A 13,648-nucleotide genomic window follows, 5' to 3' on the forward strand; every position below is an offset into this window, starting at 1 on the left:
GGTATACCTCTAAAAAACTCCCTCCAAAGAACTAAAAGGCAGTCTTACCTACCAGTTGAAAGGAATTGTGGCAAAGTGAAATGATTGTGGCAATCTGAAATGATGGGTATAAAATCCTGGGAGACAGAGACAGTCACCCAGCTATCAGTTATGGTTTCAAGATACTGACTACACGCACGCACGCACACACACACACAGTTTCTAATGTACAAACTAATGGAAAGATTTCAGACTGACAAACTTGTCATGGAAACTGAATATGCAAAAATAAGGAGCAAAATAAACCCGAGTCCAACCACCTCGTTAATAGCTGAGGTCTTTATTTCAATTTGTATGTACAGTAAAAGTGCTGCTGAGAATATGCAGCAACCAGACAAAACAATAAATGTAATTCTCTCTCAACAATTAGCAGCTTAAGATCTATCAACTACAGTGTTAACGTTCACGCGTTCACAAGTGTCATTTCTGTACTTTTCAATTCGTGCAAGTGAGTTTTTATTCTGACACACTTTGATAAAACACACTTACAGTCTAGTAGTCAGTCCTACTGAGGGTATCACCTAGCATACACAACACACAGAAATGTTAACTCTTAGAGCCACGTTCAAAATCCCCAGTTTCATTTGGGGGTGGGAACCATAAATTTTGCCTGTGTCAATTTGTCGATTATAATATTTGGTTTTGTTTTGGATGCATATTTCCCAAAGCTGAAAGGCAGCTCCTCACTGGAACTTACATGAAATTCAGCATTTCATCTGACTGTACCTCAAAGGAATATGAAGTCAGAAACAAAACCAAATGCAGTGAAGACCACATAAAAATATGCTCAGTATTAGGGCATGGCTAGCAAGGAAGGCTTGATCCCAGTGTTTTTCTTGGTATCGGATTTTTACCTCAGTTGGGTGGCGAGGGTACAGGGGAGAAAGGAGACCCCAGTCATCGAAGTGTAAAATTTAACCTACTTTTTCTTCTTAGGGAGCCAGTGGAGTAGAAAGCCTTCCTTGCTAGGATGCACTGAGTATATACCAAGGAATTGAAATTGGAGCAGACAGAAGTGCCCTTCAGTTGAATCATAAAAAAGGTAAAATGTTAGTTATTCTACAACCTGAACAAGAGTCACCCAGGCTACCACAGCCAGCCTCAAGCACCAGCACTAACAAGTAATCCAGGAATGCTTTATTTCAAAGGGAATGCACGTATTTTTTAAAAGAGAAGAAGCATTAAAGCAAGGGGGAAATTACCACTCACAGAACAATTGTTAAACAACCATTAGAGTGAGATTATAGAAGAGCTTTGACTAGACCAGAATTTGGGAACAGCCACAGTGCAAAGAAACACAAAGGCAACAGGTGTGGGCAGCAGGAAGTGGGGGAAGGCATGGAAACAGATGCATGGTTACAAATAGCATTAAATGCAGACAACTGTTGGGCCTGGTGAAGAATCAAGGGACAAGACAGCGAGAAAGCCATTACTGTGACTGACCTAGCCTGAAGCTCCTTCCTAAGATAGTTTGAGAGAGGATGGTGGACAGTTAGCACAGGCCTGTTTGGCTGGGAGCTCAGGGGGCTGTCCAGAGGCGAAAACCTTCCTTTGATAGAAATTGTCCCATGGCAAATAGGAACAATTTCAATCCATCTATCACAGTGACTTCTAGTGCCTACAGAACTTAGTAGCCTCTACACGGTTTAGGGGACTCAAAGGTTCTTAGAAAAACTAGAGGATGGTGGCCATAGCCTCTGATAACTTTGTGGGGCTCTCTTCCATACTCGAGTGATTAAGCTAGAGCAGAAGGTTAGGAGAAACTATGCTAGTTTGACAAGGTCACGGTGTCCTTTGGCACTCCTGCCTAAAGTCACTGCAGTATTTTTAGGCAAAGTTAACATTTAAAATACATAGGCATGGGAACAATTTGTTTTTGGCCTGAACGTGAATTGGTTCCAATTATTTTTTAATAGAAAAATCATCCCTGTGGTCCCTGCTCTGGGCACTAATTTTGAGAGGTCAACAGAGCTAACAGGTTGTACTACAATCATCTGGGGATGGAGTGAAGATTGGGGTACCTGAGTTAAAATATCAAAATGATTATGGAAACAACATGCTGACTCTGAGAAGGCCAGCCTGCCAAAGCCACAGGAGGCTGGAGCTGTCATGTAAACCATCCCCTCAGACAGAGAAGGCAATGCTAACCTAGTTCCAAAAGAATTTCCTGGTGTGGGAAGAATAGGCAAAGCATGCTTTGCTATTCTCTTCAGGGCTATTATGTGCCCCTTGCTCATCACTTGGTTGCACAGAACTGAGGCCAAGACGGAACAGCATTTGGGATTCAATACTATGAATATGGAAAGATTAACCAAGCTTTCTAGATATGCTCTAAAAGCCCAGTTCCATCCTGGTAGAACTGGTTACAGCATGGGGAAGAAGGCTCAGTCCTTTTTTTCTAAACTGTCTATAAAAGTCCACTGAGCATAGGTATGTTAGTAAGTCAGTCTAGATGAATAGGAAGTGGATAACAATTTACACCCCAAACTTGGGTCCTTCTAACCTGACAGATCCTTTTCTGTTCTTTAGGGAGAATCACCTTCAGTTGATTCTCTCAGGCAGACAGAATAAAGCTTTGAAATTAAGGATGCTGTGGCCAAAATGCAGACGAAAGATTCCACATCACTTTGGTTTCAGTAATCAGGGGGTGTTAAAAATAAATTAAGGAAACACAAGGAATTATGTATGACTCTCATAATATAGTCTCAATTCTTCCTCAAGACAATCGATCCCAGTCCAAAGTCACTGGGTGAACATTTTCTTGGGGCAAAAAAAATCTCTATCCTATCATGCTGGTTTGTGGAAACAGCCTCCTGCTCTCCCTGCACACCCCTTTCCTCTCCAACCAAGCCAAGCCCATGAAGTGGCAGGTGGGGGTGGCAGGACACCAAAGAGCAGCAGGAGCCAGAGGAGGGAGTCTAAGCTGCATCTCAAAACAAGGGCTTCAGAGGAAAGCATTTATAGCAAGTCTTCCCTTACTCAAACTGTTTCAAGACAAGAGGGAGCAGCACACTTAAATATCCACACATTTCTTCATTTAAAAACATCACTTCTTTATTTCAAAGGAAAAATAAAAGACCCTCCCAACCCTTTCCAAAAAAACCCAATAATAATAATAACAATAATAAAAAATCCTATTAGAAACCATAAGGAAGCACTGAGAGTTTGAGTATTACATTCTTCAAGTATGCTGTTCGGATTTTTTGTTTTTTTAAGTTGGTGACTATACACATATTTAAAAAAACCTTAAAAGTGCGGCCAAGGGATTTTGCTTCAAATTAAGTATTTAGAGGGCTACTTCAAAATACTGTAGTAGGGCTTTGCAGTGATCCTTTGGGGGCATGATGCTCTCACTTTTGTATCCTAGCAAAGGTTAAGGGACCAGGTTCAAAAGTGATCATACTTCCAGGGTTAGCATGAGTGGCCAACTTGGGTGAGAAAGCCAGGGAGACATCCATGTGTTCTTCCACGGACAAGGACAATCCACCCTGAATCCAAAAATTCAGACATGGAATGTGGCAGGATTTCACAGTAAAGTTAGTCTGGGAGGGGGAGAGGTGGTGAGCCCAGACGAGGCAGGGTGTTAGGTTTAATTGGTTTCCCCTAATAAGGTTTTTGCATCTTTTTAGTGGGTTTTAGTGCAGTCCTTCAAGCCACAATTTAGAATGCCCTTCAGTGTGCTCCAGATTGTTGGTTCATAGTAAAGGACTGTTTAAGATTTGCATCCCAAGGAAAATCATGCTACATAAAAATGATCCAAGATTTTTGCCCAAAAAACTTCTTGGATAAAATCTAAAAAATACTATTGCAATTGCGTCTCTTGAAGAAAAAAACATTATTCTAAATGTAAACAGATTCACTCAACTCTTTTGTTGTTGTAGAAAACTTCAGAGTAGGTAAGTTGCTGTCTAATTCTTCGCTGCATGCACTCGCCAGAGGGTAGGGGAGCACTGCTTTCTTGTGCCAGCATCATCTGGGGGAGGAGAAGAACCGTTCCACATAGCTGAAGAGGGCATCCCAGTGCTTCCAGAGAAAGGCAATGAAAACCACAAGGAATAAAGTGCTGAACGTCCTGTTGCGAGTTTTCATGAGAGGAACCACGCAGTTGGCTACCGTGGAGACAAAGACCAAAAGGACCGCCATGACTGCCAGAAGGATGTTGATGAGTTTGCCCAGAAGGTTCCGGGCAGTCGCATTCTCCAGCCCTTCCAGCTGTACCACCTGCTGCTGCTGCTGCTGCAGCTCCATCTTGGAGATGCGGGTCTGGCACGCCTCCAGGGCCTCCTGTGGGCCAGAACAGGGAATAGTTAAGCCTTCTGCTTACACTACTCTGAATAGACGACATGCACTTTGGGCAAGCCAGACGCATCTTGAGCTATGCCAATGATTTTAAATATGTGAGAGTCTTGAATACGAAAGGCTCAATGCGTAAGTCATTATTCCAGCAATTATTATTCACCTAAACTGCCCTCCATGGCATTCCTCATGGGATGGCTCACAGGAAGTAGCAGCCACATTTGGAATTGGTCTTGAACATTTTAATAATAAGACCTCAAGTATATCATTTTTTTTTCCATTTAAAAATTACTCATTTAATTGCACAGGACAAGCATACTTCAACACTTCAAGGAGGATATATAGTCTCTCTTGATATTGTCCTTAAATCCAGGTCTTGGCCTTGAAGTAATACTGTCACTTTGACATGTGTTCATACTTTCACCTATGTTTAAATACATACATATTTAAGCCTAGGGAAATGTATGGAATTATTTTTAACTTCCTATCTTAATATAAATAGTGTCATACTATAGGAACTAATGCGTAAGTCCTTTTTTTTCTCACTCAACAGTGGGTCCTGCCGATCCTTTCCAAGTCAATGTGTAGAGATTTACCTCATTCTTTTTAATTGCTATGTAGCATTTTGTAGTACAGATAGATACTCCTACAGTTTATTCAGCCAGGTCCCTGCTAGAGAGATTTAGGTTACTTTCAACTTTTTCACCGTAATAATGACATGGTGAACATCCTCTGGACATCCTTGTATGCACTACCTGTTGTTTTCCAAGTGAAGTAAATCACAGACATCAGTGTAAATAAAGGGCTCTCTGATCTGTCTTCATAAGAAGAATATACTCCCCCTACTGCCGCTTTAAAGGTTGATCTTTGTAAGGGGGACACTATGCCCAAACACTAGACCAAACATTGTAAGTGATATGCTCCCTTCGAGCCATGATTTATATGAAATTAACCCTCAACATTCAGAGGACAGAACCTATTTCCTTAGCTATGGTCAGGTATGCTCCAAAGTTCAGCAGTGGTGGAAGCCCTAGGTTTTTCTGGTCTTGGTTTCAATGTATCCTGGTTTCCTGTGATTTGAGATGAAGGTGAAGCAACTTCAGACTGAAGCAAGCTAAGGAATGGACAGTGAATGCCCAGAATGATCATGGGAAAAAAACTAAAACATAAACAGAATTCCGGAGTCTGGAGAAGATGGCAGCTGGGCAAATGATCCAGACATTCCCTTAATTCTTTTAGGCTGTAATACAAGACTCCTGGACCACTTCCCTTCCCTAAGACTAGCTTATTTCAAGATACTTCTTTGTGAAACCAGCAACTGTTCCCTTAGAAATACCTCCCAACTGGAGTAAGAAAAAAGTTACATATTCTATTTCCTCATAGCATTAACTAGAGAGCCTTAAACATAACTGCCTCATGTGTTATTTTCGCAAATGGCCTGGCAATGTGCCTGTAAAAGGTTTGAATTTGGCAACTAGGATAAATGCCTCCTTTGCTATAGCAGAAGACAGACAAGATGGCCCTGAGTCTTATCAGAGCAGCTCCTGAAGTGATAACCAAAGGATATAATTAATGCAGGTGGTCTATATACCGAGACCTGTGATCCTCAGAACATTTCCTAGGAACACAAGCAAGCACCCTACATGGTACAGCCTTTCAAGAAATGCACATCATTTGAAGGGTAGGTATATTACTTGGTATAACCTTCTCTTGATACTCTACAGTCCTCATCTTTTTTCCTAAACTTTTCATTATTATGGTAAAATATGCCTAACATTAAATTTTAACCATTTTAGAGTGCACTATTCAGCGGAATTTAGTAAATTCATAATGGTGTACAACCACCACTTTCATCAAATTCTAGAACACTTTCATCACCCCAAGAAGAAATCCCCTATCCCTTAGCTATTACTCCCTATTTCCCCTTCCTGCAGCCCCTGGCAACTAACTGCTCAGCTATTTTCTGTCTCCATAGATTTGCCTGTTCTAGACATTTCATGTAAATGGAATCACATAATATGTGGTCTTTTGTGACTGGCTTTTTTTCACTGATCATGTTTCCCAGATTCATCCATGTTATAGCATACATCAGTATTTTATTCCTTTTTCTTCTTCTTCTTTTTTATTGTGGTAAAAGACACGTAACATAAAACCTACCACCTTAATTAACCTTTTTTAAGTGTACAGCTCAGTGGTATTAAATCCATTCATAATGTGGTGCAGCCGTCACTACCATCCAACTCCATAGCTCTTTCCATCTTGTAAAACTGAAACTCTATGGTCATTAAACAAGAACCCCTCATTCCCTTCAACCCCCGGCCCCTGCCAACCACCATTCTACTTGTTGTTAGTCTTTTGCTTTTACAAACGCGAGCCTCTGTGCTAACCTGGATGTCCCGGGCCCGTTCATAGGACTGATATGCAATTTTCTCTTCCATGCTGGCCAACTCCTGCTTCAAGTTTAAGATTTCATTCTGATGGAGTTCCGTTAGGTCATTTAGTTGTTCTTCTAATCGTTCACATCTAAGAAGGTGGGGGGACAGTTAGAATTTAATGCATTCTATATTTTTCCTGGTATAATTCACATATAATCCCCAAAACCCATTCTGCAAAGGAAGAAAACAAAAGCACAAAGAAATTAAGTCAGTGGCCTGGGATAAAAGGGCATGCTAGTGGGGACAGCTCTTAGTTCCTGGAATGGACAGCTTGTCACAAGGCCATATCATAGCAGCAACATGGTTCTTCCACAATCTTCTCAACACACAGTATTTGCAGCAATGCCAGCAGCCCTGGTTAGCTTGGAGCATACTTATAATAAATGAGGGAGTTCTTACTCCATTCTGAACAGCAAAGGGGAGAGGCAAAAACTAGAATACAATTAAGAAGGTTTCGTCACAAGATAAATAGCACATAAATGAAAACTGACCTTCTAGCATCACCAGTAGCTTATCCTGATACTGGACAGGTCACTCACCTGGATGTTCATGGTTCAGAGACCTTCATCCCCATGGCCAAGCACAGTGTCTAGTAGGACATCTCAGTCAACAAATATTTACTGAGAGTCTGCTGTGTACCAGGTATGTTCAAAGTACTGGGAATACAGTGTGGTAAGCAACACAGAATGCCTGCCCTCAGCAGTTTACATGCTAAGATGTATGTGTGTTGAGGGCAGGGGGCAGAAAAACCAAGACAACTGCAGGTATGGATAAGTAAAATGAAGATCAATAGGGGTATATATATGACAGAGTGCCCGGTGGTTGGTTAAGCTGGAATAGTCAGAAGAACTCTTCCCTGTTCAGTGTTCTCCAACGATGACAGATGAAACTTGAATGATGATACAAATGGACTTATGAAGATGTGGGGGGAGGAGTATCTTAAAGCAGAAGGAATACCAAGTATCAAGTTCTCAAGATGAGAACTAGCGTGGCAGGTCTGAGGGACACAAAATAGGCCAGTGTGGCTATAACTGAGAAAAAACCAGGAAGAATGGTGGGAGATAAAGTTCCTTGGGAGCAGGCCATTTAATTCATCTTGTATCTCTAGTACTTAGGGCTACCTATGAGAAGGTTATCTACTTAAAGGTAGAACCCGGGCTGGGTACCTAAGGACCAGTAGGGCTGAAACAAATTTTAAGGACAAGATCAGAGATTTTAGGTAGAAAAAGAACATGGGTAAAGGATAGGAGATAAAAATGGAAATCTGGCCTTAAGAGGTAAGTATGGGAGTTGGATTTCTGGAACAGATAGTAAATGGGCCCAAAGCAGATTGCTGATGGGGGAGGGATGACATGAGGAACATAGCATTTTAGGAATATGGGTTATGAAGAGGAGAAGAGGACAGACTGGGGTAGGCTGTGTGTGGGAATTCCAGGAACCAGACAAAGAGATACGTAGGTAGGAGGATAGTTGAACACTATACATTAAAACAGACTAGAAAGGGAATAATAAACACATCTCTGGTTTGTGGTGAATAAAATGTAAATCTCTCAGTCAGATAGAGGGCTCAGGTCGACAGGAGAATACACTACTAATGAACACTACTGGGGCAAACACACACCCAATGCTCAAGAGACTCTGTATGAAAAAAATAAATAAATAAAGACGACATTTAAAACTACCCTCCCTTTCCTTGTTTTTAATCTCACATACAGCATACCAACTTTTAAGGAATACAACAGAAGTTTTCTGTTTAAGGTAATTCTCATACTGCAGCATCACTGATATTCTCCCTCCCAATAATTATATAATGATTATATCCTACACTCCATTCTTTCTCTAAGAAACAAGTATTTTTATTAAAAAGGCACAATCTAACTCTTTTCACTGTATTACTGAATCCTACTGAGTTCTCCTTTATTCTTAATAGGCATCTGTATTATTTTCTCTAGCACTGAAATTCTGTTACTGAAGTGACGGAACAGATCAAAAAGTGTTTCCACCCGTTACCTGTAACTCAGGCCGTATTCTCTGTGACTGTCTTTTCACTTCATCTGCTGCCTAGGGCATGTGCTCAGAAACAGGCACCACCTCTAGAACTGATTTTCTATCAAATTTTAAGTCTACCAACTGCCATAAGAATATGTGGACATACTACTGCCTTTTCAGGTTCGTCCTATTTTATTTAAATAAGCTCACTATTCTGTGCTGTTTTTAGGGTTTGATGACTTCATCATTCTTTCTCCTTACCAGAGATGGGACAGAGGCTTTATAAAGGGAGTGTTCCAAACTCTCAATCCCTTGAGATTTAAGGGAAAAGTGGGGCCTAGAAGCAAATAACCCTCCTAAGCTAAGGATTGATGCTGGGTGGCAGGAAAGGGAGCATGGCAGTGGTGACAATCAGTCTGCTGATGAGAACAGACCCACCTGTGACATTTTCACATGTGTTCCATAATTTGTATAGTATTTCAGGAATGTTGGAGAATATATGATATAAACATGGCTCATGCATACCATTAAAACAGAAAAGTAACAGCAGCTGCTGCCATTCATTTAGTGTATACTATATATCCAAATTAATTTTTTAAAAGTTTATTTATTTATTTGGTGGGGGGAGAGGCAGAGAGAAACTCAAGCAGGGTCTGTGCTGAGTATGGAGCCTGAAGCAGGCTTGATCCCAGGACCCTGAGATCATGACCTGAGCCAAAACCAAGGACAGCTGACTGCACCACTCAGGCGCCCCAATCGAAATTCATTTTTAAAACTCCAAGAGGGTAGTAGGTATTATCTTCACTTTACAGATAAGGAAACTGAAGCTCAGAGAGGTAAAGTGACTTGTCTAAGGGCACACAGAAATAAAGTAGAGCAAAGATTCAAATCCATGTATCCTGACTTTAAACCCAAGTTTTTAACCTCTGCACTGTGATGCCATTTTGAAACTACTGAAGAAGCCCAGATGAGCTAAATTCCCTTTTGTAAGTAAGAAATCTGAGTCATGTCTATAGTTGATCCAAATTACATAGCCACACAGGGAGCTGGACCAAACTACAGAGACATGATTGTTTGGAGCCTGATGTCAAGGTGGAGTCAACAGGAGGAGGAATGTAGTAACTCTATGTACCTAGAATCAAAAAGAGGATAATAAGAAGTGTTCGGGAGGATGTGAATAAATTTGAACTCTCATACAGCTGGTAGGAATATAAATGGTGTCTCAAGCTTTGGAAAACAGTTTGGCAGTTCCTCCAAAAGTTAAATATAGAATCACTGTATCACCCAGAAATTCCATTCCAGGTATACACTGAAGAGAAATTAAAATGTATTTCCACACAAAAGAGTGTACACAAACATTCACAACAACATTATTCTTGATGGCCAAAAAGTGGAAACAACTAAATGTCCATCAACTGATGAATGGATAAATAAAATGTGGAGCAACCGTACAATGGAATATTATTTGGAAACGAAAAGAAATGAAATAATGACACACGCTACAAGATACATGTATATATCTTGAATACATTATTCTAAGTGAAAGACACTGGTCAGAAAGGACCACAAACTGCATGATGCCATGTATATGAAATGTCCCAAATAGATAAATCTATAGAGATAAGGATTAATGATTGCCAAGATCTGGGTGTAATGGGAAGATTGGAGGGCAATAAAGATGCCCTAAAACTGATTATGGTGATAGCTGTATATATCTGTAAATACACTAAAAATCACTGATATGTATACTTTCTTGTTGTTTTTTAAGATTTTATTTGAGACAGAGACAGAGAGAGAATGAGCAGGGGGAGGGGCAGAGGTAGAAACAGACTCCTCACTTAGCAGGGAGTCCCACATGGGGCTGGATCCCAGAACCCTGGGATCATGACCTGAGCCAAAGGCAGACACCTAACTAATTGAGCCACCCAGGCACCCCTGATCTGTATACTTTCAATGGGTGAATTCTATGGTATATAAATCATATCTCAATGAAGCTGTTAAAAAAGATTATGGATGTCTGCAATTTACTGTGAAATGCATTTAAAAAAATGAGAGGAAGGCGGCACCTGTGTGGCTCACTCAGTTAGGTGTCCGACTTGATTTTCGCTCAGGTCATGGTCTCAGGGTCGTGAGACGGAGCCCATGTTGGCCTCTGTGCGCAATGCGGAGTCGGCTTGAGATTCTCTCCCTCTCCCTCTGCCCCTTCCCCCACTCTCTCTAATAAATAAATAAATCTTTTTAAAAAATGAGAGGAAGGATGGATAGATGGGAAATTATGTGAGAAAACACAGCAGAATGTAGAATCTAAGAAGTGGGTGGTATGAGTGCTCACTGTATAACTGTTTTCAACTTTGCAGCATATTTGAGGTTTATAATAAACACTAGGGAAAAATGATTATAGCCAGGAAAACTTGGGTTTGAGTCCTAGGTCTGCCTCTCTTAAACTGTTAGTTAAGTTAGCTTGCTTTTCCAAGCAAGTTCCTTCATCTATAAAATGAGGGTAATCATTTTAATCTTTTATATTCATGTCAACACAAAAGCATTGTTTAAAAATGTCAGTTTGTTCTCCTTTCCATCTTCACAATGTACCCAAACATAATGGCCCTTTCCTTCCTTCCTTCCTTCCTTCCTCTCTTTTTCTTTCTGTTTTACTTATTTATTTGTCAGAAAGAGAGAGAGAGAGAGAAAAAGCAGGGGGAGTGGCAGGCAGAGGGAGAAGCAGATTCCCTGCTGAGCAAGGAACTGGACCCAGGACTTGATTCCAGAACCCTGGGATCATGACCCAAGCAGAAGACAGACACCCAACAGACTGAGCCATCCAGGAATCCCACATAAAGGCCTTTTTGAAAATGTTTCTACTCATTAAAGAAGGCATCACTTGAAAACATGCTCCCTGAAAGGAATTCAAGGGCAATTTCAAAAACTTTTTAGCCAGCCAAGTATTTCCTGTGGTGACTAATTCATGGCCTTAATCTCATTTTAGGCTCATTGCAGTCCACATCACTGTGCTAACTATACAATAAATCCAAATATCTCACACTCGATTTTACAGGTCTCAAAGATTATCACTATCATACACCTCCCTATACATCTAGAGCTGTTAAAATCAGTATGTTGCGAAGAGAAGTATACCACAAACATTTGAAGTATTGTTTGAAAGATAACATAGGCTCCCTTAAAAGAAGGAATCTTAAACTCTGGAGGCTAGAAAAGATCTTAGAAATCTAGTTACATCTCTTTCAACTGAGGAATTATTTCTATGACACCCCTGACAAGCATTGAATACCTCCAGCGGCAGGGTTTCATTTTTCTTAAGGCAGTGTTTTTCACTATTAGAGAAGTTCTTTTTAAAACTGAGCTAAAACCTAGCTATTTGTAAGTCTCACCCCACAGTCTTTGGAGCCACAAAAACAAGCTACTCCCTTGCCTGCATTACCTCTGCTACCCGCATTCAGCAACAGGAAGTAGTTTCCCCATATAATTCTATAGGACAAATCCCTGGTAAAGTCTTAACTGCGCTTGCATCTGTTAGTGTCATTTTGAACTCAGTCTGCTGATGGTGGTTTCTTTCAGCACTCTCTCTGTGCACATATTTGTAAAGATAAGCCTGTCTTCTATTGTCTTCATCCTGGGTGAAGACACAGAGGCCCAGAGAGAGGGCAAGGCCAGGCCAGAGCTCACAGGTTGCTACGAGAGAATATTCCAGCCCCTAGGCTAGGCAAGGGTGACATATACTTTGATGTGCATTATAAAAGACTGGGTGAAAAGACCTTTCTGCCCCACCTCTTCACCAAACTATCAGCAGTAGCAAGTCCATGTCGGGGGACCAAGGTTTAAGTTAGCCTATTCTGTCATTTTATCTGTGTTTAGGAGTCCCATAGCTACACATCTAGTTGAAAAGAAAAACTGCATTCACATTTGTGTTTTATTTTTCTAATGTTTCTGTGAGCAGCTACTGACTGAAAGGGACAAGAATAAAGTGAGCAGAAAGATGCCAAGTGCCAGGCAGATTAAGGTACAAAATATGTTTCTTCCCCCAAAGTTTTAACACTCCTTTTTTTTTTTTTTTAAAGATTTTAATTTTGAGTAAATGCTATACCCAACATGGGGCTCGAACTTAACTCTGAGGTGAGCAGCCACATGCTCTACTGAGCTAGCCAGGTGCCCCAACACTCTTAATATGCTGTTGAAATGCTATCCTTGAACCCCACGTTCTTTTCTAAATTTTAGATCCAAATTGGTGTAAGACATTCAGATTTTTTTTTAGTAAATATAATTTTAAGTCCCTATTTAATTAGAAAGTGCATTACTGACTTCTTTCACCCATTGTTCGAGTTTTTCTCCCCCTTCTTGAAGTATATCCTTTAGTATTTCCTTCAGCAAAGGTGTCCATGAGTGGTAATTTTTGTTTACATATGTCTGAAAGTTCTCAATTTCACTCTCTTTCTTGAATAATAAATTAGGTGGACCCAGCATTCTGAGGTCACAGTTATTCTTCCCTGGCACTCTGAAGGTATTATTGCTTTGTCTTCTGGCAGTATAATCTCTCGCTTGTTTGGTCCATTTCACATTGAGTTTCTTTCATCATCTGGATTTCCCTGTGCCATCTGCAACTTTTGTTTGACAGTATTTTATGGAGTTCCCTCCTACATGTATCTCTTTCAGGTTCCTTTCTGGACTATTTCATGGCTTTGGGTTGTGATAAAATAGGTTTTGGATACTTTCACTTGTGAATACCTAAGAGGATTTATTAATAACACTTCAGGCTGTCCCTCAGATTTTTATCTGTTTGTAAAGAGGGAAATTCTGTAGTTATGCAATACTATATGTAAGTATGTAACACTGTATATGAATCACAGAGTACTTACAAAAGTCCTCAGCACTTGTTC

At 40.5% G+C, this 13,648-nt stretch overlaps 1 protein-coding gene across 8 annotated transcripts in view; it reads right to left on the bottom strand.

Moving 5' to 3' along the window:
- Positions 1 to 299: 299 nt before the first annotated feature.
- TMCC1 (transmembrane and coiled-coil domain family 1) overlaps positions 300 to 13,648 on the bottom strand; it is a 252,842-nt gene continuing 239,493 nt past the window's right edge. For all 8 annotated transcript variants that reach the window (XM_059161815.1, XM_059161816.1, XM_059161813.1 and 5 more), the window contains 2 exons: positions 6,723 to 6,858; positions 300 to 4,323 (listed from right to left, as the gene is read on the bottom strand). In XM_059161815.1, the coding sequence (XP_059017798.1) occupies positions 4,009 to 4,323; positions 6,723 to 6,858 (451 nt within the window). In that variant the 3' untranslated portion in view covers positions 300 to 4,008. The remainder of the gene's footprint in view (positions 4,324 to 6,722; positions 6,859 to 13,648) is intronic.

This window comes from Mustela lutreola, chromosome 2 (genome assembly GCF_030435805.1).
Source record: "Mustela lutreola isolate mMusLut2 chromosome 2, mMusLut2.pri, whole genome shotgun sequence".
NCBI classification, from domain to species: Eukaryota; Metazoa; Chordata; class Mammalia; order Carnivora; family Mustelidae; genus Mustela; species Mustela lutreola.